The sequence below is a fragment of the Aedes aegypti genome, chromosome 3 (assembly GCF_002204515.2).
Source record: "Aedes aegypti strain LVP_AGWG chromosome 3, AaegL5.0 Primary Assembly, whole genome shotgun sequence".
In the NCBI taxonomy this organism is placed as follows: Eukaryota; Metazoa; Arthropoda; class Insecta; order Diptera; family Culicidae; genus Aedes; species Aedes aegypti.
In genome coordinates this window covers 205,878,983-205,906,615 of record NC_035109.1, presented here as the reverse complement: position 1 = coordinate 205,906,615, position 27,633 = coordinate 205,878,983, and the positions used below count along the sequence as shown (strand labels likewise).

General features: G+C 40.0%; 1 protein-coding gene and 3 long non-coding RNA genes across 6 annotated transcripts in view; all 4 read right to left on the bottom strand.

Annotated features, from left to right (window-relative positions):
• Nucleotides 1-1,217: 1,217 nt before the first annotated feature.
• Nucleotides 1,218-2,063, bottom strand: LOC110679218. The gene is made up of 2 exons (XR_002502307.1): nucleotides 1,892-2,063; nucleotides 1,218-1,838 (listed from the first exon to the last, which is right to left on the bottom strand). It is a non-coding gene; the product is annotated as an uncharacterized LOC110679218 (long non-coding RNA).
• An 8,923-nt stretch (nucleotides 2,064-10,986) lies between these two features.
• The window catches only part of LOC5564786 (tubulin-specific chaperone cofactor E-like protein), an 80,122-nt gene continuing 63,475 nt past the window's right edge, over nucleotides 10,987-27,633 (bottom strand). For all 3 annotated transcript variants that reach the window (XM_021851923.1, XM_021851924.1, XM_001649077.2), the window contains exon 9: nucleotides 10,987-11,702. In XM_021851923.1, coding sequence (XP_021707615.1) covers nucleotides 11,513-11,702 — 190 coding nt within the window. In that variant the 3' untranslated portion in view covers nucleotides 10,987-11,512. The remainder of the gene's footprint in view (nucleotides 11,703-27,633) is intronic.
• On the bottom strand, nucleotides 16,947-17,489 carry LOC110678707. The gene is made up of 2 exons (XR_002501868.1): nucleotides 17,406-17,489; nucleotides 16,947-17,342 (listed from the first exon to the last, which is right to left on the bottom strand). It is a non-coding gene; the product is annotated as an uncharacterized LOC110678707 (long non-coding RNA).
• On the bottom strand, nucleotides 25,875-26,826 carry LOC110678708. Its single transcript, XR_002501869.1, has 2 exons — nucleotides 26,334-26,826; nucleotides 25,875-26,270 (listed from the first exon to the last, which is right to left on the bottom strand). It is a non-coding gene; the product is annotated as an uncharacterized LOC110678708 (long non-coding RNA).

Sequence of the window (27,633 nt, the reverse complement as noted above, 5' to 3'; positions counted from 1 at the left end):
GTACATTGGAGTTATCTGTGGCGGTAGGGTTTTTTTTTCATTTGATTTGAAACAAGTAGAATGGGTACTCATAGTACGAACAGGGGAGGAGTTCAAATTACCTGCTACGATATCGGCAAAGGATTTACCGTGGATAGATACATTCGAAATTAAAAGATTCGAACGGCTACCCGACGGATTAAAATTATTTTGTGAATGAGCATGATTATGATCTTCCTGATGGGTATGATTCCTAATCAAGCGATCGTTAGCTGAAAAATGAGTATTGTTCGATACTCTACTAGGGAAATTCCGGAAACGACCGTTATCGTAACGGATATTATCTTTCATCTGCCTGGCACGAGCCTCAATGACTCTTTTGCGTGAAGGGCAATTCCAAAAATTTGACTTATGATTAGCCCTTCAATAAGAGCATATGAACTTGGTGGTATCTTCCTTCACTGGACAGACGTCCTTGGCGTGAGAAGAACCTCCGCAAATCATGCATTTAGCATCCATGCGACAATTTTTTGTACCATGACCCCACTTTTGGCACCGACGACACTGAGTGGGGTTCTGGTAATTTCCTCCAGGTTTCTGGAAATGTTCCCATGTCACACGGACATCGAACATAAGTTTTGCTTTTTCTAAAGCTTTAATATTATTTAGTACTTTTTTGTTAAAGTGAACTAAATAATATTCTTGAGAAAGCCCTTTCCGAACAATGCGACTTTGAACAAACGTTCAGTTTTGTCGTCATAAGTAACCTTGAACCTTGATTTCCCTAATGGAGATCAAGATCTCCTGCCTAAATCCCCCAAATTCGGAACAACTGACCACGATAGGCGGAACCAAGGGGTGAATCACTCCTGATGCATCTGTTAAATCGAAATGCATTTAAATGCACACTCGATAGATTTGAAATTCATGGCTTGCTCAAACGTTTCATTGTTGTACTTGTTGAAGTGTCAAACTCATTTTTCTACAAACTTAAGAAGAGCTACTCTACCTCACCCAAATGATTGTCAATCTTGTTTTGTAGTGCCTTGAGGGACCGGGATTCATTTGTCATTAGAGTATCGGATATCGACATTTGAGTAACAACTTCATCAAAAAGCGTTAATTTTTTGTGGAAATTAAGCTGATTACAAGGTGGACTCTAGCTTCAGGGAAGCTTGAAATCGTCATATTGTGGAGATGGACCATTGACGTGCTCAAATGAAAAGAAAACCCATCCGTAATGATTAGTGGTTGTTTTATTCGTCAAAGCTGCTAATGCATAGAATCAAATCAAAAGCGTAGCTCTCTTGCGCTCTGTTATAGAAGTAGTTATCCGGAAGTAGCTTTTCACACGCTGTGGTACTTGATTTATGACCTAAAGATCTGTTCATTTGCTGTTACTCATGGCCAATATTATGAAATTATTTCAGCAAAAATATGTTCCGTATATACGTTCAATAGCAACCTGAACATTTTTGTATTAGGAAAGATTTTTGGAAGCAATGTAGAAATAAGAAGGATAATGCTTTTATACATATAGTCTAGAATTTATTGTTGAAAGAAATAAAACAAGCTATTTAGACAAATAATTTTCGAGGCTTTTGTTGGTTGTTCCACCGTCATCATTATTAAGGCACAGTATGTGCGTTTCTCAGGAAGATGGTTCCGACAGGGATGTGGAACGATGATTTCTTTTTTCAAGTTATCATCCTCTAACTCATGAACTGCACTGTGTACTAACAAAACTTGTTAATATGGGATGATCGGACGCTGTTCGTTTCAAGGATCCATAACCGGATTGCCGTGGGCTCGAGAAAGCTTTGTATAACATATTCGTTCTGAAGCTACAGCTTGAGCATCTGAAACGAATAAAATATTAGTAAATTGTTTATTTTATTAGGAAGAGTAAAACCTGAGACAGTAAAACAATGTTGATCCTTTCACAACAAACAATAATGCGTTGCTATAGCACGGCATGATAAAAAGGACCAGTGCTAAGCTGATGTGAATATCGAAAAAATGCATTTAATGCAATTTGATGTACATTTGATGTGCAGTGAAAAAGTGATCCACCCCTTGGGCGGAACTCTTTGCTTCCTCACTTGAAGCAAAGAGCCTGGGCTAGAGGCTGCTTCGATTTGGTGTTCGGAAAATTTGTCTAGAGCATCGAACTGATTGCTCATTTCGATACAATTTTCAACATTTTTCATTTCAGCCTTGGAAGAAAGTTCGCATTCCGGGGAAGCGTCCTTTCTTCCATTCTTGCCACGTTTAGTGATAGTTTTAAATCCCACTTTTTTGGAAGGAAGTTGTGAATTCAGAGATTCACCCTTCCTTTTGTTAGTATCAACACCACCCAGGTAACCAATAAGCCGTATTATGGGCCAAAATGTTGTTTTACGGCCGATATAATGCTTATAAGCCGTTAAATAGCACTATATAAGCCGTATATGGGGGATTGGGCCCGATATACGGCTTATGGTTACCTGGGCATGTTTAGATAATAAACGAAAAAAGAGGTTTTTTTCCAAGACGGTGTTAAACAAGGATTACCACCGCTAGCTTTCGCCAACGGGTCCAACGAAAAATCGAAGGCACGGGTGCAAACAAGGATCGTAAAGGGATCAATAGTAGAAAAAAATAGTACTAAAAAGTACTGTTTTAGTAGCACTGAAAAGTACCGTTTTTAATTTTAGCACCGAAAAATACTGTTTATGTAGCACTGAAAAGTACTGTTTTATTGCTTTAGGTAGTTTTTAAGAAAACTTCCAAGATCAGAGAGAATTGCAAGGATTCAATATGATTGTTACTAAGAAGTGTAATTAGTTCCAAAGTAAACGTTTCTTTACTCGGGCAGTGATCGCAATTGTGTAACCAACAGTTTTATTCAGGGTTCTGACATAGAATCTTTAAAAATAGATCGTGATAAGAGGAAGGTATTGCTGTGTGCATTTGAAACGCAAATATCAAATGCGGGAACACCAAACGCGGTAAGATTTTTCACAAGTAATACGAAGTCAAAATTTGATTTTCTTTGCTAGGTTGGCGATGATATGGATCATGGTTGCTAAGTATCCTTTGATTGCTTTGTGTTACCGCATTTGAAGCCCAGTTAGCCAAGGTTTGCACGTCAAACGCAAACAGCAATATTGAGGAAATGTTGGGTGTCTGATTGCGAGATACCTGATTTTTGAATTTCAAAAAATATCTCAAAAACTAAAGAACATACATGAACCTATGCATGCCATGAAACGTTTGACTTTTACTGAGCGCCCTGTTTTCAAGTTGAACGTGAGAGAGAGCGTGACAGCACCAACACACGGCGCACAGTAAAAGTCAAGAGAACAAAGGAATTTATGGCACGTACAGAGCTGCCCATAACTGCAAATCAGTCACATTCGACATTTCTAACAAAATGGAGTTAATACCATGGAGAGTTATCAAATGATAAACACTTTCGATCAGCTAACTGAAATCTGTGGGATTGTTCTAGAAAATTCGAAAAAAATACCAAGTTGTTTTGTCACATTGGTATTTATAACCGCATAACAGTCACATTGAGATTATAAATGAGCCTCGTAATGTGATAGCTATGGAATTTCTATCAGAATTATTTTCTGACAATTCACCTAGTAGGCGATATGAGTTGTACAAAATATCAACCTCAAATAAGCATTTTTGAGTTCCTGATAATTTTTATAAATTTTAGTTTCCTCCCATACTGCCATAAAATGCACACTTAGTATTCCATTTACTCAATGCCTACTTTTGTCGAATGTTACAAATATGCAGTTATGGGCAGAGAGGCTCATTGTTAAAAATTTGGGGGAGCTGGATACCAGCTTTTTACGCTCGCCATAAAAACAATATGCTATAAAATATCTGACAGAAGCTTGTAACCACCACTGAACTGAAACTTGGAAATATGTCCTCAGCTAGCCTTGACAAACAGTTATTTTTTTATGTTTTTTTTTGTCAGTTTACTTCCGCATACTCACCTCGTCCAATTGCTTCATTTAAAATTTGTCCTAGTCGTTCATATGTCTTGACCAGGTCTAAAAGCATGCTGTCGACGATCAAGACCCGGATCCGAACCCTTTGATGTTTCCAGCTATCTAGAAGGGTTTCGTTAGACCATTCTCGATTTAGCAACAGTCTTTTCCCATTCTATGGAAAGTAATTCAGCATTGGGTACTCTACCTCATCTGATCCGACTGATTTCCCTTTAGCCTTGTTAAGAGCATATTCTAGCTCCTTCATTGTAAATGGTTCATTGAAATTTTGTCCCTGATTGGGCGGAACTACGAAACTAGACCAAATGGAAAATAAACCAGTCAAGATATCTCTGAAAAAATTGCTGCCTTATGATGCTCAAAGATGCCCTAAACGGAAATCTTGTACGCAATCGATGGAAGAATCAGTAAGAAGAACTAAAAATTTACTTGAGAAAATTGTAAAAAAAAAATCTATGGTGAAAATTGAAAATTTGTGGTTGGACCTATAGAATATCGAATCGTATCTCAAATGAAATAAATGGAGGAATTGTTTAAGAATACCACTAAAAAAAACAAGAAATGAATTCCTGAATAAATTATGATTACAATAGTATTTATTGTAATTTCCAAAACAAATCAAAATTCATAATTATCGCTAGAGAAATATCTGCAAGGATTCTCTGAAAAAGTTACAGGGTTTGCTGATCTGGGACTTCGAAGGTATTCGTTGTTGTAGTCTGTGGAACAGTAAGGTAGAATTGCAACTTGAGTTCCATAGCGGAAGCAATGCAAGATGCCATAGAGCTGTGCATTCATAGCCTCTAGTTCAAGTTGGGCGAAGAAAGATGTCTCCGAAACGGGGTTTTAGACAGACTCCCAGTGTGGGACCCAGACTTGCCAGAGATGAAGAAGCCGCTGGCATATGCTCCCGAGTTTTCGGAATTTTAGTTGTAGCAGTTGTTCTAGACTGAAAGAGAATTCGGCAGGATCTTCTAGGGTTCCGCCTGAATGGTTTTATATCCTGCAAATAAAGAATGAAATAATATGTTAATCAGTCCACAGTCCGGAAAGTCTATCCATTCTATGTATATAGCAGCCAGTATATATAGCTCAGAAATCCAGCAGGTACGAACAAGTAAAATGTACCAGAGTCATAGGGTAGTGTAATGACTATCACTTGATATAGGTAGACATGACAAATGGGTTCTTGACTCCAACGTTGTCCTTCGGGGAATTGGCCGTCCCGATCTTCACCCACTGAACAGTGGCAGGGGCAGGTCCTTCAGTTTCCCTCGTTGTCCTTAGGGAAATAGGACGTGAGCCTTTTTTACGTCCCTCTTCCAATACTGCTGAACGAGTGCCAGAGGGTACTATGTTCCTTGTGCGTCCCAAATACAACAGTTACGCTAGGATGCTAGGATTCGTGAGTTCCTCAAAAAGGTATTTCGGAATTGATCTAAATGAAACCTAAAAAGCAAGGGAATGATTATGAGGCGATTAAAGAGTTATACATGTTGGAATACTTTTCCAAAAAAGTTTGGGAAGACTTTCGGATCGCTTATTTAAGACACTGTCTAATACGTTCAACCGTTTATTCGCTACTTGAAGCATTCGTTAAAATTTTAAGCTTTGATTCCATAAACAAAGATTGAAAATCGGTGAGCTGTTCAAAAGTTATGATTTTTTATAATAAAAAATCTAATGCGCAGTGTGTGCCGATAAAAATTGACTGATTTTTTATATCTCAAAAACTAAAAAACATACATCGCTAAAAATTTGACAGTAAACGTAAAATTTTCTGAACTTACAAGAAAAAATTAGAACAGCAATAGCCTCTTTGGTCCCGAGGTCTTCAAAACACGAAAAACGGAAATTTTGATTTTTCATGTAAAATAAAAACATGTTTTGTGAAATTTTATAATTTTCTTGATAAGTCAAAATCTTTAATTTTCATTTCGTCCAAAAAAATTAAAGCCGATCTAGTGGTTCAAAACTTATAACTTTCCTTAAAATAAAAATTTTGCAAAGTCGCGATTTTTCTGGTCACCCTATTTTGGAAATGGTTATTTTTTTTGTGTATCGTAATGATCGATTGGTTAGAGCAGCAATCATCATTCATCAACTTTTTTCGTCATTCGAAACAATTTTTTTTTAAGTTTGGGTGTTTCCGTTGAAACACAGCTTGGTAAATATACTTTCATAGCTGCTTTTTTTTTTTCAATGCACTGGGCAGCAAATTAATCTTAGTAAGGACCTTGGGTCTTTTTCGACCCATTTCAAAATTCAAATCATTGTAACTTTTTATCGGAATTACCTAGCAGTTTGGATTTTTTTTTGTGGGAAATTTTATTTTTGCGGAAAGAAGGTTTTGAATGACCCCTAGGGGAGCTTCCATAAAAAAGTTACAAATTGCGACTTAGGGTCGTTTTCGACCCGAAAATTCAAACAGCTCGCAAAAATCAGTGTGTTGAGCGAATTTAGTTCTGCTGGGCTTAAATCAGAGGCACACATGTCAACCTTCCTATAGATCCGGATTTGGCTACTGTGGCCACCTGTTACATCTGAAAAATCCTTTTGGAGTCCCTTACTTTGACAACCTGTAGTTTCGTAGCTAAACAAGTAATGTGAACCGTCCTCATATTGTTGAATAGGTATTCACGTGGACTGTGAAAATAGGTTCTCAAATCACTTAGTTATTTATACATTTCGGATGTTTACCCTAGTAAGAAACAAAAAATAGTAGTTTACGGAACAAGTTGCAGAATGATGATTTTTCCAGCACGAGTCGTAAATTTATTTACGAGGCTGGTCGAGTAGCATAATTACGACGAGTGCTGTAAAAATCGAGTCCTGCAACGAGTAACGTACGACATTTTTTTTGCAGTTACTCATCGTAATAGGCTGATTTTCATCATGCCAATCTGTCATGAAACGGCCTACTTTCCTGCACTTAAGTATGCAGTACGGGAATAGTCATTACGCAACTGAAACCAGGGTTGTAATGATTCATTACGCAACCCTCTCTCACTACGCAATTGTCATTGCACAATAATTTTTCAGAAATTGTAAAATGATAGTGAATGCATCCTGATATTATTTCTGATATCCTCAAGTAGTCTTCTACGAAATTGCAAAAATGTTGTACGTAACTCGTTGCAGAACTCCATTTTTATAGCACTCGTCGTAATTATCCCACTCGGCAAGCCTCGTACGACTCGTCATTCTACAACTTGTTCCGTAAACTACTATTGCAATTCCGTAAAAGACCACTTGAGGGTATCAGAAATTACATCGCAATGCATTCACATTATTTTACAGTTTCTGAAAAATTGCTGTGTTCTGATTCATTACGCAACTCAAAACAGTTGCGTAATGAGAAAGCGTTGCGTAATGAATCATTACAGCACTGGTTTCAGTTGCGTAATGACTTTTGCCGCACTGCATACATCAGTACAGGAAAGTAGGCCGTTTCATGACAGGTTGGCGTGATAAAAAAACAGCCTATTACGATGAGAAATTGCAAAAAATAGTATTTATCATTATTATCTTTATTAAAAAAAATTCTCAATTGGACCCTGGCTAAGCCATTTAAGAAATTATCTAAAACTTTGATATATCCTCGGAAGCCAATTCTGGGAAACAAATTATCACTAACTAATTGCGAAAAAGCTCAAAAACTTGCAATGCAGTATGAAAGCACGCATAGAGTAAGGTGGGGCAAAAGTTCGATCTTAGTGGTATAATCAAAGCTTCCAGAAAAATAATAGCAGTTGAAACAAAATAATTACCATACAGTGAACCTTCAACATATTGGCTATAATTTTGCTGAACATACTTGTGTCAAAATATTTACCCATTTTTAGTTATAACAGTTTCAAAATTAATTGTCTTAAACGAACTTTTGCCCCAACGGTGGGGCAAGAGTTCGAATCTAGTGTGGGGCAAAAGTTCGCTGTCTAACACACTAAATATTGGTACTTTTATGACAGACATACTTTATACCAGCCGTAAACTTATGTTTGCTGGAAAATACACACTAAATTTTCATCAAAAAATTGCCCAAAACAGGGTTAATTGTAATATACCCAAAAATAGCAGTTTTTCGCAAAACTAAGTGAATATGTAAAATTTTGGTGACATTTTTCGCACGATCAGGTAAAGGAGATTGGGCAAAATTGTATGGAGTTTGGTCCCGGAATGTACACAGATGAGTCATATATCATTAGAAAGATCTAAATGGGACAAGAAAAAGTTGATATTGGGCCAAAAATATTCAACGTGGAAGAAAAAAGTTACGTGTGCTGGAATAATGTAAGGAAGGGCATGTTTTGGGTATTTTTTTTATTAAATCAGGTGTTTTGCTCACTTGTTTTGGGTTCGTGCGTAAGGGTGCTTATGTATGTTCATATTTTTATCGTAGGTATTTTAAAAGACTAGTGATTTTACACAGTTTTCTGAATGTTTGGAATTCCTATAATGTGAATACTTTGACATGCGGAGATAGGAAATAAAGGTATAGGCAAGGCATGTGTGTTTGAAAAACAGCTCACTATAGGTAAACTATTGGTTGGACACCAAGGCCAGATCGTATTTTCCTGTTGTAGTATGTTATGATTATATAAACCTTCAGTTTACTCAGTAATGAATTTCCAGATTATATCCGTTTTAACACTACTGTCATTTCGTTGTTGTATTCTACGCAACGCTGGTAGAAAAACCTCACTGGTCGTACTCAGCATTAGCGTGCAGGTTCTAGCGATGGAAAACCGCGCTACTGTTAGCGCACTTATATCTTCAACATCAATAATTTAAATTAAAAGTAATTGTAGTATTTGCTATTAACAAACTGCCAATAGCTCTATCAGAACTATTTCCGTTTGTTATTGGTGTCAGTATCATCACGACTAACAAAATCTCGCAAGGCTTCATAGCGCGTGCTGAAATATACAGGGTTGAAGATGAGAGCTTTTCGTCGGACGGAGGCGAGGTGATTAAAAGATGGAAGAAGCATTACGAGGAACATTTGAATAGTGCTGAGGGCACAGTCACGGAGGTTCATGGCAGTGGAGAAAATATTGGTCTACAGTAACCACTTTGAGGGAAGTTTAGGATGCCGTTCACCAGTTAAAGAATAACAAGGCAGTTATAAAGGATGGTATGAGTGGAACTCATCAACAAAGGACCGTAGAAGCTGGTTATTTGTCTGCATCAGTAGAGAGTCAAAATCAAAGAGACATAACAGCTACCGAGGGAGTGAAGTCAAGGGGCTATATGACCTACCTACAAAAAAGGCGAGTGGTCCGTATATTCCTCAATATGTAATGCTCGTAGATATAGAAGATGTCAAGGCCTAGCAGATAAATTGATGGAAAGTGATAGAAGAAGAGCAAAACTAAGTGATAATATAAGATAGGCCCTCGTTAGAAAAATATGACCACTCGTCGCCACGACGATCGCATACTAACTCGTAAGACGATAATGATTTCTTTACTAAATGCTCAACTTAACGACACTGTTCTTAACTTAAGACCGGTTGTATGTAGGAGCCATGCGAGACTAAACAACTACGTATGCAATATACATCGCGAGTAGGATTATGTCAACGATGGTCTGGATCTAGATTACTTTTGATTTAACCAGATGAAATCATAACACTTCGTATATGTTACTGATAAGTTCAAATGACCATTTCAATTCATATTCAACGGCATTGTCTGGTGCTGATAATCTTCTTCTACTTGGCATTAACGTCCCCACTGGTGCTGATGATGTTCTTCATAAATATTGAGCCGATGGCTTTATTAAACTCTTTGTTAAAACCCATCTGGAATAATATGTACCTTATCAAAATCATCTTATTAGATGCCACCCACATTTCACCCAACGTTTCTCTGTTGTTTCTCGACGGATAAAACTGATTTTTTCAAAGTTCAGACATACTATTAGCTTAATGCTCACAAAAAATATCCAATAAATCGGTTACAAAACAATTGAAAAATAGTGGTTGGTTTGATGAATTGCAGAATCTGGTAGAAATCTTTACTTATTATACATATATGTTTATACAATTCTTAATATTTTGCCGTTTAACATCACCTTGCAATGATTTCATCTCTGAATCAAAATCTCAATTCACTTACTTAAAACATAGAGCTTTTCATCATTATTTAGGTGTCGAATAATTTTTTTTTTTTATTGTTAGTCAAATAATTATATAGCGAAATACATCGTAAATCCATCTCAAATCATGCGAAATAACTTTTTTCTCCCACGACGGATGTTTTTGACCCCATACAAACTTTCTCTAGTCTCATCTAGATCTTCCAAATGATATATGACTCATCTGTGTACATTCCGGGCCCAGATTTGCCCAATCTCCTTTCGCTAAATTTGAAGATAACATGCGGATTTTGGGCAATTTGAATTTTTTTTCCGTGATTTTATACATGGGTCGAACTTTTGCCCCGCTAATTCGAACTTTTGCCCCACTATGGGCCAAAAATTGTTTCCAAACATTTATGCAAAAACTAATACACCTCAAAGTATCCTTATGGTAGGCCTAGAAACGCCCTTACATAAAATATTGAAAAAGATTTTATCTCTATTTGGTTCTGTGAAACGAAAGTTAGACCAAAAATTACAATATTCACGTCAAAAAAACAACAAATAGCCATAACTTTTCCAAATCTCAACCGATATTTATGATATTTGGAGTGAAAGTCTCTTACTTGAATAGCATTCGAACCACCATAACATTCATAAGTTTTGTTTTGAATTGAGTTTGAAATCTTAAAAAGAAACTCTTACCCCACTCGAACTTTTGCCCCACTTTACTCTAATTTTAATTTAGGAATTTCTTGAAGATGAAAAAAAACCCGACGTGATTATGAAGTGAATTAGTTCTGAATCACTGGCATATGAAGTAGTTTAGATCTGAATAATTAGAATGCGTATCTCTCTGTTAGAATGTTCTTCGGTTGTGATATTATTTGAAAGAAATGATAAAATCATCTTCAATTGCTATTTTATTCGTTACATTTGTAGATTATTACTATTTTCTTCTCCTTCTTCGCATTTCACAAGTATCACTCATCACAATCGCATTTTAAGTAGAGATATGACATCAGTTATGTTTCCATTCTCACCAATCTTGACTCACAGTTTGTGTACGCTTCTTACTTTGTCTAACCGAAGACTACTTTCAAAACTGCCAATATTGTCTCAACAGTCCATTTATCTGATTAATTATGTATCGTTCTAATACGTTAATATAGTACGGGTTTGATTTGTGCACTGGGGATACGCATAAATAATTAGGGCGTTAAATTACGATTCAATAATTACGCACTAGAGCTATTTTAAGCGTTTTGTAAATTACGAGAAAGACGTATATAGTAGCTGCCCATAAGTCATAAATTTGATTGCGTCGTTACAAGTAACAATGGCAGTCCAATCGTTTTGTGTATTTCATATTCTTACTGTATTGTTTGTTCCAGAAAAAATCTACTCTGCTATAGATACGTGGGGCAGTGTAGCTGCTAATGCTTTTGGTCAATGATGATTTCGTCACCGGAGCGAATATTGTAGCTGTACAAGCGCTTGTGGGGGTATTTCATCTCTTCAAGGCCTTGGAGGTCACGCAAATCTTGATCGACGTAAAACAGACGCATCTTCGATGCTGGAAGCCCAACGATTCTTTCCAAACGTGACTTGAGATCCACAACCGTTCTAGGAGATGAGAGAATAAGAATAAAATAATAAAAACATACAAGATATGTCAATGCTTTCATACTTTTCAAGAATTTCTCCGTTGATTTTTCAATTCAATTTAATAAAGACCATCAGAACATTTGAACATTTATTGCCTACTAGTGACCCCGGCAAACTTCGTCATGCCATCAAGTAGGCTGTTGAAAAACGCTATTGATCGTCCCATTCAAAATGACAGTTTCGTTCGCGCTCGTTTTTCCAACTTTCCTGGTGAATATCCTGGGATTTTTATACACACAAACACGTCGGAACCCTTGACGAACAAAATGGAGAAAAAATCATTCAAATCCGATGACCCGTTCGTAAGCCATTTCGTGACATACAAACACCATTCCATTTTTATTATATAGAAGATAAACCAGGAGGAGCACTTTTTAAAATAAAATTGTTGCTCGGATTTTTCAATGCTTGAATCATCCCTACAATTATTACGTACGTAATTCTTAAGTATTTTGGGTTTATTTTAAATTTCTAATTCTCACCTAAAAAAATTGTTTCATGTGATTGAGCAAGTTTTTTATATTTCTTTTTTAAATTTTTAGTTATGTGTTTGAATGAATCGTGAACTGCGGAATGTCGGCGTAAACGTGGCAGTTATCCAGGAAATACGCTGGCCGAGAACCGGAGAACGACGAACGATAAGCCCAATGACATGAAGGATGAGTTCTATGAGAGCCTGGATAAGGCCTACGAAGAGTGGCCAAAACAAGATGTCAAGATAGTCGTTAGCGACGCAAATGCGCAGATCGGGAATCGCGCAAGCGAATCCACCGCAGAAAGAAAAGGCAGCACGAAGAATGAGTGGAAGCCGACGCTCAAGAAAGCATGAACCGGAATGATATGCAAAGATTTTATGCAGCGGAAATGGTGCGCGGCACAATACCGTACCAGTGCCCGCCATGTGCAATGATCGATAAGGGAATTTGTTGACCGATAAAACGGCGGTGGCTGCCAGGTGGAAGAAGCACTTTCAGCAATTGTTGAACGGTGGAAATGGAAATGTAGCGAGGAACAGGATGAACATTGATGACGACGATCAAGCAGTGGACCCACCGACCATAGGAGAGGTTAAAAAAGCTATCAGCGAGCTGAAGAACTGTAAGGCTGCTTGGAAGGACGAGATCCCGGTCGAGCTTCTCAAGCACGGAAGCGAGCAGCTTTACCAGTTGGTCCACCGAGTACTTCTGAAGGTATGGGAGGACGAAGAATTGCCCACCGGCTGGTTGGATGGTCTCATCCACCCTATCTACAAGAAAGGGCACAGACTGGAGTGTGCCAATTACAGAGACCCTGCTGAATTCGGCGTACAAAATTCTGTCGCGCATCCTGTTTAACAGACTGCGACCGCTCGAGGAGTCCTTCGTCGGCGAATACCAAGCTGGTTTTCGTGAAGGCCGTTCGACAACGGACCAGATGTTTAGCTTGCGAATGATCCTAGACAAATTCCGGGAGTATAACTTGCAGACTCACCATCTGTTTATTGATTTCAAGGCGGCGAGAAAAAAAATGAGCTTTGGCAGATAATGTCTGAAAATGGTTTTCCGACGAATCTAATTAGGCTGATACGTGCTACGCTGGATGGTTCGAAATCAAGTGTCCTGATCGCAGACGAGGTGTCAACCTCGTTCGTGACGTTAGACGGATTGAAGCAGGGAGACGCGCTTTCGAATTTAATGTTCAACATTGCACTCGAGGGTGCTATTAGGAGATCTGGCGTGCAGAGAAATGGCACTATTATCACAAAGTCGCACATGCTCCTTGGCTTTGCGGACGATAGAGTAAAGTGGGGCAAAAGTTCGAGTGGGGTAAAAGTTTTTTTTTAAGCTTTCCAGCTCAATTCAAAACAAATCTTATAAATGTCATGGTGGTTCGAATGCTATTCAAGTAAGAGACTTTTCTTTGGGCTGCTTGGTCGTTCATAGAAGTTAATATTCAATGTTATCTTCTTTTCCAAGCAGCCTAGATAGCCGTGTAGTGTCGGTAGTGGTTGTCTCAACTGGCTAAGAATAACACTACGGATTGCCTGATCCTGTAGTAAAAATCTACTAATCAGGTAACCCCAATCCCAAGGTGTGATGCGACCCGTGCTGATGGATGAATGGTTGAGGGGGTTTAAAATATGCTCAATCGCTAACGGAGCCTGGAGAGCACCAGGGCGAACTCTCCAGTATGTAGCTCTTACTGCATTAGGGCGGGGCAATGATGCAGCGGACCGTCTTTCCCCAGCGACTCGTGGGACCAAAAAATGAGTGCAAATAATCAAACCAAAATAAAAGGTGTCGACTGCCTCCCTCAGTTCGAAAAAGGTGACGACTGCCTCTCCCAGTCGGACGAAACGGAAACAGAGAATGCTTTTGGTAAGCTTGGACTGACCGAAGATGAGCTTCTCAGTAGTTCGCATGAAAACATGGAAACCGACCTCCCTCTGACACTCCCGAACGACCCAGGACTCCATCCTTCGGTTGAACCAATGGACGACGAAGAGGATGGAATTACAGTCACAATAAACTTGTCAGGATCGCAGCCATCAATCACAGGATCGAACGTCACCTCGGGTCCTATTGATGGGAAGACCGATCAACATCCAACAGATGACGCGAACAAACAAAAACCTACTGGCACCAAAAAGATCACTCGGAGCCAAAGGAAGCAGCTAAAAGCGCTCCGACAAAGTGGCTTAAGCCGCCCTGAGGCCCTATCCAGAATCACGGGGGGTGAGGCTATGGTGTCAACTCCTTCGAAACGCACTCGGCAGGACCTTGACAAGTCTACAAATGCTGAAGAAGAACATAAGCAGAAACGGATGAAACAACACCTGAATCCGAGAAAGCGCGTTGGGCAACAGGAAACCAACAGCTCAACAGCCTCGACGATCAACAAACCCCCTCCAGAAGATAAAAAACAGACTAGTCTAAGCTACGGTGAAATTACCAGTCGCAGGAGAGTCGGAATAATCCCAAAAGACTTCCCCACGACCCAACTTTCAACGACTCAGCTGGACGTTCTCCAGGAGGCACTGCTGCTTCGGGTTGAACAACAACGGAACGCGACAATGAAGCCCAAGTTCTCTAACCTTATCTACAAGTCTGGCCATATGGTTCTTATTTGTAAGGATCAGGAGACTGCGGAATGGGTAAAGGAGATAACACCTGCATTAAATCCCCTGGAAGGCGTTGAGTTGGTTGCAATGGATGAGGATAAGATTCAACGTCCAGAACTGATTCGAGCCTTCTTCCCTCAAAGCGCACAATACACCGATGATCGTATCAAAGCTCTCATCGAGAGTCAGAACGATCTGATAACCAACAACTGGCGTGTCATGCAACGGCTCACTCCTAACAACAAGCATGTGGTGTGGGTCTTTAATGTAGATGGACCGTCCATGGAAAAACTCATTCAATCCAAGTTCATCCTCAACTTCCGCTTTGGAGAAATACAGTTGAGGAAAGTAAAGAGCACAACCCCAAACTCCAATGACAATCTAACTGGACAGCCGACCCAAGAGAAATCTGAGGAGGCCTCTAGTAGCATCCCACAACCAACTCCCACCATACAGGCTAGCTTGTCTTCCTCTGATGGAAAAGATGCATATTTGACCTCACTTCCTGGCCCAAGCGGTGTCACCTCAATGGCTCCCAATAAAGGCAGTGGAAATGTCAAAAGTGTAAAATTGACCACAGCGGATAAGCCAGCAGGCCTAGGTAAGGGAAAGGACAAAAACCAAAATCTAAGACATCCCCCAAAATCAAAAGTTGATGATCCGCAACATCCAAAGGAGGACGGCAAACGTCCGGAAAATGCGGAACGCCTCAGCAATGATTAAAATCCTCCAAGTGAATCTCCATCATGCTCAGTGCGCAACAGATGTGCTTTGCAGGAGATTCACAAAAGAACACCTTTCCGTGGCACTGATTCAAGAGCCATGGGTCAACAAAACTCGAATACAAGGTATTCAACTAAACTCGTGTAGGTTGGTATATGATGACAGCCAGCTCTCTCCCAGAGCAGCTATTCTAATACGCAATGATACTAAATGTTTTCCAATTACAGAATTCATCAAAAGGGACATCGTGGCGGTCAGGATGGAGGTTTCTACTGCTAGGGGCAGTACTGAGATCATTATGGTTTCGGCGTTTTTCCCGTGCGACGCAGAAGACATTCCTCCTCCAGAGATGGCTGCTCTTGTCTCTTACAGTCAAAAACACAACATCCCCTTCGTCATCGGTTGTGACGCCAATGCTCATCACCTTGTATGGGGAAGTACAAACACAAATATCAGAGGTGAGCATCTTTTGCAGTTTCTTTCCTCCAAAAATATTGACATATGCAATGTCGGTGATAAGCCTACATTTGAAAACATCTTACGACAAGAAGTCCTTGATCTGACTTTATGCAGTCAATCCATCTCGGATAAAATAAAAAACTGGCATGTTTCTAATGAAATATCTATGTCAGACCATAAACATATAGTCTTCGAGTGGGAAGGGGGTCTAATGATTCAAAAGTCGTTTAAAGATCCCAAGAAAACTGATTGGGAAACCTACTCAGCTATTCTCCGTTCTGAAGACTATATAATAGAGCCGAATATTCAGACTATTATACAGTTAGAAGCAGCTTCGGATTCTATTAAAAACAAAATTCTAAATGCTTATCAAGAGAGCTGTCCGATCAAAACAGTTAGTTCGAACAGAGATGTTCCATGGTGGAACTTCAACCTTGATAAACTCAGGAAAACTGCTCGGAAGGAATTCAACCGAGCCAAACGCACTTCTGATTGGAGTCTATACCGAAAGGCTCTGACAGAGTATAACAAAGAAATGAGACGAGCAAAACGGAAATCATGGGTTCTCATGTGTGAAAGCATTGAGAAAACTCCCGTAGCTGCTCGACTTCATAAAACTCTTTCGAAGGATCACTCCAATGGTTTGGGAAGTCTTCAAAGGACTGACGGTTCACTCACTGTGGAACCTCGTGAAACACTGAGTGAAATGCTGATAGTTTAATGTTTGATTTTGGGGAATTAATTTGTTATTCTAAATGATTTTGAATTGGTTATTCTAATAATTTGCCACTTGCTCCTCAGGGTCTATCCGGGAGAAATTGAAACTTTAGGGCGGACTCACTTCCCAAGCTTTTTGCACCAGTCGAACAATCAATCAAGATGGTGGAAAAGGGAGAATGTGGTCATAAAAAAAAATAATATTCTAATTCAACAAAAGCTCTTTAATTTAATTAATTTTGAATTCAAAGGGGTATATACATGGGAAAGAGTGAAGGAAATTTTGGAATGGACACACCTTTTCTGCTCGGGTAACCACGATGTTCCGCTGCCGCTAATGATGTGACGCAGGCTGGGGTTGGCGCAATTTCTGCCGTCTCTAGGCTCCGACGCACTCTGGCTGGTGGCCGTCGGGACGCTCTGGTTGACGCCTTCTCTTCGGTAGATGCACCCACTAACTTTGGTCGACTCTCACTAACACGTGGAACGAACGGTCCACTAACGGCTTCACTAACGGGCTGCAACACAGTAGCTTCAATACCGGGTAGATTTTTCAAACGTTCACGTGGGCAGGGCACTAATCTGGCTATTTTGCTACACTGTGTAATAAAATTAAAACCGGAATAAAATCACGGACTACTTTATCTTTGAAATTTTGTTACCGAATAAGAGAGCGATCCATCGATGCATGGGGTTTTTATATCAGCTGAATCACTGATCCTGGAATCCATATTGGGGTGACGTGTATCCAACGTTCAATATGGTTGGTGCACACGGTCTTTGGTGTCAGGGGGATATTGGACATAGTTTGTAAATTCAAATTCTAATAGGGTTGTGAAGGGCATCTGACACCAAGAAAAATGGGTAGGAAAGGATAGGGATTTTTACACTAGATTTATTTATTTCATATTCTAATTCATTTTTTTTTATTATTTCTAGACTACAAATTCAATATAATTTAACAAAAGAGATTTTAACAACTAACAAATTAAATAAAGTATGCACAAAAACTATATACAAAAGAAAACTATTTACAAGAGGAGTGAATTCAATTGGTTGATCGAAGGGTACAATTATTGAAACCTTCTGTGAAAGGTTACAATTATCCCGGGGTCCGGATAAAAAAATTAATGAAATTAATTTTTTTCTTAAGTTTCTGTGACACGAAAGACAATTATACACATTTACTGATTCTGAATGACAAACTAATCCAGTGCCTTCTTCTCTCCGTAATTCATTTTAAATTAGTGGAATGATTACTTCCCGAGGGAATCTTTTCCACCAATTTACTTGAATTAGGGAGAGTGAACCTGGCCCCTGGTTTGCTTGGCTTTCTAGAGCCAGTAAATAAGTATTTTGACTTTCCGCAGGATGGGTAAATCTTTCTACACAAATATGTTTGAAAACGACCTAATTGACTGATGAGAGCATTCTCCTCTTTCAAATTCAATTTGATTTATTGGAATGATTACTTCCCGAGGGAATCTTTCCCACCAAATCACGTGAATTTAAAAGAGTGAACCTGGAACTGACCGGTCTACGTTGATCGTCTCCAACCATTCTTCATGGAAGATTTTAGGATTGGGAAGGACTTGGAATTTATAAGTTTAGAAGGATCAACTAGTTAAGAACTTTCTTCTCTTGCAAATTCAATCTAATTTGATGAAATGATTACTTCCCGAGGGAATCTTTTTCCTCAAATTATGTGAATTCAGAAGAGTGAACCTTGGATCCCCTAGCTGTCGAATCTTCTTCAACTTATAATTCAATCTAAGTTGGTTTGATTTGGAAGTTGAGGTACAAAGTTAGTAGGAAGTAATAATCAGTAAAACCACTCTGCTTTTCGAAACTCAGTTTTGATTTTGAGAGATGATTACTTCCCGAGGGAATCTTTCTCGCAAGATCACTTGAGTTTGGAAATGTGAGCCTGGGTTTTAGTGATCACGGTATTCTTAACTACCTTGTCTCGAAGGTTATAAGATCGTCGTATTAACATGTTACCGTGATTGGAAGGCATATCAGGAAGAACACTCTTCTTATCAAAATCCTGATAAATTTAACGGAATGATTACTTCCCAAGGGAATCTTTTCCGGTAAATTACATGGATTTGGATAAGTGAGCCTGGATCTTTTTGATTCACTCAATCATAATACGGCAAATGTTAATAGAGGATGCTTGAAAGGATTAAGTACTAGTTGAGATTGTTTTCTGAATCTTAAAGGTTGATCATAGAGACCACTCTTCTCTTCGAAATCCAATTTGATTTAGTGGAATGATTACTTCCCGAGGGAATCTTTTCCACCAAATCACGTGGATTTGGGAGAGTGAGCCTGGGAATCCATGATCTTCGGTTTTCGATCCAGCCAATCTGAACAGCATTTAGAGTCTAAATTATTCAAATTTACACGCTTTGTGATAGTTGAAGGGATAATTACGTATTTGATGGTATGGTGCTATTGGTGTAATATAATTTTTCGTCAGAATAAGTCGCATTTTGTCCTTTTTACATTTTGTCTTCCTCACGTATACCAAGACAAACTAGAATTTAATTGATTATTCTAACGTCAACTTTGGATGACCAAATGTATAATTTGAAAATTTACCTAAATTTAAGAATAAGAAAGACTAGAATTTCTACATCTTTATCTCAACCGCTTTCATTAAATTAAATTGTATATCCTAATTTGCAACACGTTGGTTTTCCAACACAGATCCATTTGATTTATTATGCTAGGGCGCCCTATTACTAAAGTTGTTTCCTCGAACACCTAGACAGCTCTAATCCAGAGAGCGGCTGGGTTCGATTTATTGAAACATGTTGATTCAAAAACGATTTCTCCGAAGCATATTCAACCGAATAGCAGCGAGAGGATCTTTTGAAAAGTTATTCTAAATTTGTTAAATACCTAGGAAATCAACCACCTGGGCTGTCGGTTCACGACCGACATCACCACAGGGCTGAATGTCGACTGTCAAACCGCGAGAAATGTCAACATTGTTTACTTATTACGCTTAGTGTGAGGATGACGAGCTAGTGATCGGATGGAAGACACTGCTAAAAATAGCTTTCGCGATCACATCATCGATCAAGGACAAGGTCAATCAATTAACCAGAATGGGCTGGAACAAAACAATATCGGCGTCGGCTGAAAAGGTGGGTAAATGTGTCTATTTTTGTTGTTTTTTTTTCTGCTGTTTGTTTTTGTTTTCTTTTCAGGTTGGTGAATTACGAAGGACGATTAGATCTTACGACGACGGAATCCAATGTAATTCAAATGGAAAATAAAGGAAATATATACCGAAGTGATGTTATTACTTTACCCTGGTTTCAAATGCGATGCCGGCCAAATACCGAGGGGTTTTCCGGACAAATCTTCCAGATCGTAGGATGAAGTGCCGACTTTCGCTTTGACTTTGCAGGGGAGATATTGAGAGGCATATTTTGCGTTATAGTGGTCTGCCGCACTTGACGGTTTCATGTTCCGGCGGTACACAAGCTGTCCCGTAGTGAATGATTTTGCAAATCGACGGTGGCGCAAATTGTAGTGTTTTTGGGAGGCTTCGTGTGCTTTGGACAGATTCTGCTGTACGATTTCGTAAATTTTGTCGAATCTTTGCTTACGTCGTTCCACTTGCTCAGCTTCAGACAGAGATTCATCATGCCGATAGAGATGGTGATCGGAACCCTTCTCTGACAATTCTTGGCCATGTGTGATGTAGTAAGGTGTAAACCCGGTGGATGAATGGACGGTGGTGTTGAGTATGACCTCGATGTCGGGGATTTTGAGGTCCCAAGATCGCTGATCATCTTTCGCATATGTGCGTATGGCCGCATTAATGGTACGGTTCACGCGTTCGACCGGGTTGGCCTGTGAGTGGTACCGGGAGTTTAGCCAATGTGTAACTCCGAATTGATCGAGTAGGTTCTTGAACTCCTTCGAAGTAAAAGTGCTACCGTTGTCGGAAATTACTACTTCGGGAACGGAGTTCCTGTAGAACCACTGATCTTTAAGGATCTTACACATTGCTGAGCTGTCCAGTTTTCTCACAGGGTGGATCATGACCCACTTTGAAAACAGATCGGCGATGACCAGTATGTGTTGGTTGCCCTTTCGACTTCGTGGGAGGGGTCCCACGAAATCTATAGAGATTATCTGCCACGGTAGAGTAGCTATACGCATTTTTCCCATTTCAGGGGCCACCGGTACAAAAGGGGCTTTCACCTCTTTGCACGTTTGGCAGGATTGGACATATTTGCGTATGTCAGGTCCCATCTTAGGCCAATAAAAACGTTTGCGGATGCGGGCCAACGTTTTATCGTAGCCTAAATGGAAACAGTCGTCATGGTTCTCCTTCAAAATTTCGGGAATTTCTTCAGACTGAGGAACTCGTTTCCATTCGAAACGACTGTCGAAAGGATCGTTCCTTGCAGTCACGAATTTGAAGAGCTTGCCATCATCCACCTTAAAATCTACATATTCATCTGGTCTGTCCAACACTTTCTGCATCAGGGATGAGTGCCAGGTTGCAGTTGAAGTTTCTTGGACCATAGCAGTGCTTCGTGACAAGGCGTCGGGAACAACATTGTCCCGCCCCTTTCGGTGTACGACAGTCATGTCGTACTGCTGTAGGTCCAAGCTCCATCTGCTGCAACGTGAGCCTACCTTCCACTTTGTATGTAAAATGTGGATCAGGGCAGATGAATCTGTAATTAAAGTAAAATGGTATCCCTCTATGTAACCACGGAATGCATCTATGGCCATAAGGGCTGCCAGGGCTTCTTTTTCGGCCGCGTGGTAATTTTTTTGAGGGGTGGTTAATTTGTGGCTGTAGTATGAAATGATCTTCTCTCCATCTTCTTGTTGCTGTGTTAAGATGCCAGCAACAGCCACATCACTGGCATCAGTTTGAATGGTGAATTCTTTGGAGAAGTCGGGACTTCCCAAAATTGGAGAAGATATTAGACGCTCCTTTATATCGCAGAAGGACTTCTCTGCTTCCTCGGTCCAACGAATCACTTTCGTTTTTGTTTTGAGGAGGTCTGTGAGGCCTGCAGTGATTCCACTGAAATTGGGGATGAACCGACGATAATAGTTGGCCATGCCCAAGAACCTCCTAAGTTTGGTAACAGTGTTTGGCCTTTCGTAGTCTATAATGGGCCGAATTTTCTCGGGGTTGGTACGAAGGCCATCCGTGTTTAAAAGGTACCCTAAGAACGGAATCTCGGATACTCCAAACTTGGATTTCTCGAGATTGATACTCAAGTTGGCTTCGAGCAGTCGGCGCGCAATTTCGCGAAGCAACTGTACGTGCTGCTCGAATGTCTCCGTGACCACGACGATGTCGTCGAGGTACACGAAGACATAGGGTTCCAATACACCGTGGCCAAGTACCTTGTCCATCAGACGGGCCAGTGTGGCTGGACTATTTACGAGGCCAAATGGCATCCGGGTGTATTGGAACAACCCCTTGCCTTGCACACAGAATGCAGTGTATTTCCTGGAAGAGGGGTCTAATGGAATTTGTAAAAATGCTTCCGAAAGGTCGATAGTAGACAAATATTTGGCCTTTGGAAGCTGACCAAGGATTCTGCAAGGGTGCGGCAAGGGGTATGCATCACGAACAGTGCGTTCATTTATCTTGCGCGCATCCAAGCATAATCTGACCTTGTTGGGCTTTATGACAGGGACACAATTTAGAGACCAGTCTGAATTGCTAGGCTCAATAATACCGGTGTCCAGCAACCGTTGTAATTCCACGGCAACCAATCCTTGGGTTTTTGGGGACATTACATATGGAAACTGTCTCACCGGGGCCTTGTGTTTCCATTCTTCTTGAATCTCAATTCTATGTACCGCGAGCGGAGTTAATGTTAATTGCCCTGGGCGAGCGGGAAGGAACAGCTGTTTGATCTGGTCAAGAATTTGTCGTTCCTCAGCTGAGATAGAGGGAGACGACGATGGTTGGCTACTAGACAATTCCATGTTAGAGTCTTCGATTGTAGCACATTGCTGGATTGTCGGTTGGATGTGGAATTTTCTCCAAAAATCCATACCGCATATGCAGTCAATTGCTAATTTTGGAACAACTAACGTGGGAATGATTTTCACCACACCATTAAAGGAGAAGGGTAAATATAATTGACCTAAAACATCTAACTGCTCCCCGCTGGCCGTACGCAATACAATTGAACTACGAACGGTAGAGAGTTTACGTGGTTTGATTTTAGCGTAAATTGAATCGCTAATTAAAGTTAAATTACTACCACTGTCTAATAAAGCCCTAAATTTATGTCCGTACAAACTCACTGTTGTGTACGGTCGATTATCATTTGGATATGGGTATGAGACTAAGCACGTGGTTGGTTCGGGTGTATAGATTTCATCACTGGCCGGTTCAAAGAATGTCGTGAAGTTTTGCTTTGAATTGTACGCGTTTAATGGTGCAGCGAGCCGCGGTTTTCGCTCGCTGACATCGCGTTTTTTATACAATATGGGCAATTGTTGGTAGGATACCCGCGGAAGCCACAGTTTTCGCAAAGTACGCCTCTGGGCAACCTGCATGCGTTCATACGATGCCCATGCATGCCACAATTGAAGCAATGGTTAGGTGGTGGCGGGCGATAGGAATCAATCAGAGCTGTTAGAGTAGGTATGCGATTCGTTTGGTTGTTGAATGAAGCTGCTGCTTGGTGTTGCGCGCGCGTTGCGTTAGGCGCAGATGGTGCAGAGCATTGCGTTTGGGTTTTGTTTCGTCCCCTATTGTTCGGTTGGGATAGTTGGGATTGATTATTTTGCCGTTCTGTTTTCTTGGCTTTGGAATTTGGTTCGCTAACAGTGACGGCGTTTGCTTGTTTCTCCGATCCGAAAACTTTATTGTATGCGGAGAAATTTAATGCGTCTACCTTTTGTCCCGCAGCCACGAGTGTAGCTAAATCGGTGATAGGCAGAAAAGTAAGCTGCTTTTTATAGTCGATGCGCATATTTTGCATCAATATTTGCATCTTTTCATAATCGGGAATTTGATTACTCATGGTGCGAAATAAACGCTCCATTTCGTAATAAAATTCGTTAAACGATTCGTTTCGCTGTTGCCGTCGCTGGTAAATTTTCATTTTAATTAATGGATCCAAGTCAGGATGCATAAATGTGCGTCTGAGTTCCATTACTAAATGTTGCCAATTTAGTAGGCGCCCCGTTGTACGCATAGTCATGTACCATTTGAGTGCATGGCCAGAAAAAAGATGAACGGCTGATTCAAAAAGTTCAGCTTCAGACACGTGTTCTGCTAAAGACAATGCTTGAACAACCTCTAAGAATTCGTTCAATTTTAGACCCTGATCTTCTCCATCATATTTTGTCAAAGTCCATCGGGACACTGGCAAAGTGCGATGTGAAGATTGGCCTGAATTGAAAGAAGTTCGAACAGGATTACTAGCAGGAACAGTGTTCGAATTGCCAGGATTAACAGATGGAGGAGCGGCATTCGGTAATGGGTAATTAATACCCAAAGGTGGAATGTTTTGTGTAGATTGAGTAGCATTTTGAAAAGGATTAAATACACCGCTAATGTGAGGGTGAGACAGGTTAAATGTACCGAATTGTGATGTATATGCTGGACAAGGGTTACCTAAGTTTCGGACTTCACTGTTAAGCGCACCGTGCGGGTTCGAGCTAGTGGTTCGATCGTTGAAAATTTCATTTCCCCCCACCTGAGGTACAAATGCTACACGATTGCTTTGTACACCGTCGCCTACGGGAGCAGCTTGCGCAAAAATTTCTTTTTGGCTATCTCGCAAAGCCAACTCATCCTCAAGCCGTCGTATACGTGCATGCAAAGCGAGTATCATTTCTCGATCGCTTGCATTGTCATTTTGGGCATTGTTAAAATTATCACCTCGTTCGTTTTGCAAGCCATCGATTTGAAGCTGTGCGGGTTTGATCGCAAAAAGATCTCCCAATGAGGGGAAAGCTATTTCCTCGTCTCCCTCAGCAGGTGCACTAGACTGAGTGTAAAACCAATCTTGCAATAAAACGACACATTTCACCATTAGAGTACGCAATTTTTCAGCCAGCTCAACAGTTTTGTCACAATTTTTCTCCATTTGGAATAATCTGTGACTAAGATGCAATAACCTAGCCTTACATTTGTCCTTCGAACTAATTTCACCTCGCCTTAAAATTTCACTAATCTGCTCATATTTCCGGTCGCATAGCTCAATCTCCTCAACTTTTTCGGCATCTAATGGAACATCTAAAACTTTCTTTTCATCTCTTTCTACTTTCAAATGTTCTCTCATGCTTCTTCGCCTTCGAGAAAACGTTGGATCGTCACGAATGACAATTGATCGCATTTCCAATTCAAAAAGAAACTCATCTTCCGATAAGTGATCCACGCGCATGTGGTGGTACCACCCTAGCATCATTCCGACGGCTTGATCGAAGTTGATTTTCGATTGCGCCATCGTCAAAGGAATCCACGCGGTCACAAAATTTATTATTCTAGTTGAAACAAAGCGTTGAGAAAACGACGAAGAAATTTGATAAAGAGCCTAAGTTTGATGTATTGTTTTAATTAACAAAAGATCCTAATTTACCTTAACACGCGGTTGACAAAAGCGTAAGAACTGCTTATCATCACCCGAAAAGAAATTACTTTGCACTATTAATTACCATCAAATTCACCATAATATAGCACTTCACTATCACTTCTTAATTTAAATAACTTAGAACCTAAAGAAAAGGAAATATATACAGGATAATGGAAAGCGGAAACTCAGAAATGTGATTGAAAAGAATTAATTTAATTGAATTTTTACAAATTTCAATTCCTCCCGGAGCACATCTAAAAATGGTTCTAATTTAATTTTTAAATTAGAAACATTTTTTTTTTTTTTTTTACTTTTATCGTTGGGCGCCAATTGATAGTTTAATGTTTGATTTTGGGGAATTAATTTGTTATTCTAAATGATTTTGAATTGGTTATTCTAATAATTTGCCACTTGCTCCTCAGGGTCTATCCGGGAGAAATTGAAACTTTAGGGCGGACTCACTTCCCAAGCTTTTTGCACCAGTCGAACAATCAATCAAGATGGTGGAAAAGGGAGAATGTGGTCATAAAAAAAATAATATTCTAATTCAACAAAAGCTCTTTAATTTAATTAATTTTGAATTCAAAGGGGTATATACATGGGAAAGAGTGAAGGAAATTTTGGAATGGACACACCTTTTCTGCTCGGGTAACCACGATGTTCCGCTGCCGCTAATGATGTGACGCAGGCTGGGGTTGGCGCAATTTCTGCCGTCTCTAGGCTCCGACGCACTCTGGCTGGTGGCCGTCGGGACGCTCTGGTTGACGCCTTCTCTTCGGTAGATGCACCCACTAACTTTGGTCGACTCTCACTAACACGTGGAACGAACGGTCCACTAACGGCTTCACTAACGGGCTGCAACACAGTAGCTTCAATACCGGGTAGATTTTTCAAACGTTCACGTGGGCAGGGCACTAATCTGGCTATTTTGCTACACTGTGTAATAAAATTAAAACCGGAATAAAATCACGGACTACTTTATCTTTGAAATTTTGTTACCGAATAAGAGAGCGATCCATCGATGCATGGGGTTTTTATATCAGCTGAATCACTGATCCTGGAATCCATATTGGGGTGACGTGTATCCAACGTTCAATATGGTTGGTGCACACGGTCTTTGGTGTCAGGGGGATATTGGACATAGTTTGTAAATTCAAATTCTAATAGGGTTGTGAAGGGCATCTGACACCAAGAAAAATGGGTAGGAAAGGATAGGGATTTTTACACTAGATTTATTTATTTCATATTCTAATTCATTTTTTTTTATTATTTCTAGACTACAAATTCAATATAATTTAACAAAAGAGATTTTAACAACTAACAAATTAAATAAAGTATGCACAAAAACTATATACAAAAGAAAACTATTTACAAGAGGAGTGAATTCAATTGGTTGATCGAAGGGTACAATTATTGAAACCTTCTGTGAAAGGTTACAATGCTAAGAGTTCACTTTCCTGATTCAATCCCACAAACGAGTCTAAATGCTGAAGGTGCCAGACTTGACGTCTCAGTTCCACACGGGTTCCTATCAGGGGACTCAGGAGCAAAAAGGGACGCAATAAAGGTTGCCAAAGAAGCTTTTACTCGCGATAGGGTTGTTAGGGCAGTGAGATCTTTCGAGCCATTCAAATCTGCTGGCATGGATGGAATCTTCCCAGCGCTTATCCAAAAAGAGGAAGAGACACTGATTCCACACATGGTAGAGATTTTTAAGGCAAGTTTAGTTCTGGGACACATTCCAAATGATTGGCGTCAAGTTCGAGTTGTCTTTATTCCAAAAGCAGGAAAAAAGGCAAAACCAACCCTAAAGCATTCCGACCGATAAGCCTATCCTCGGTAATGCTTAAAATCATGGAGAAGGTATTATGCGAGTATATAGATTCTAAATTTATGAAAACTATGCCTCTTTCTAAATCCCAATTTGCTTATCAAAGCGGAAAATCAACGGTCTCAGCACTGCACACGTTAGTGAACAAGATCGAGAGAACCTTTGATGCAAAAGAAATCGCTCTTATAGCATTTCTTGATATTGAGGGCGCGTTCGATAACGCTTCTTATTCGTCTATAGGTTCGGCAATGTTGAGGAGAAACTTCGACCCATGCATTGCAACCTGGGTACATGCTATGCTAGCAAATCGACAGATCTCATCTGAGCTGAGTGATTCGCGCATTACTGTAATGGCTACAAGGGGATGCCCTCAAGGGGGAGTACTATCTCCCTTATTGTGGTCATTAGTGGTGGACGAACTGCTAGATAGCTTAGAAAGAAGGGGTTTTGAAGTTGTTGGATACGCAG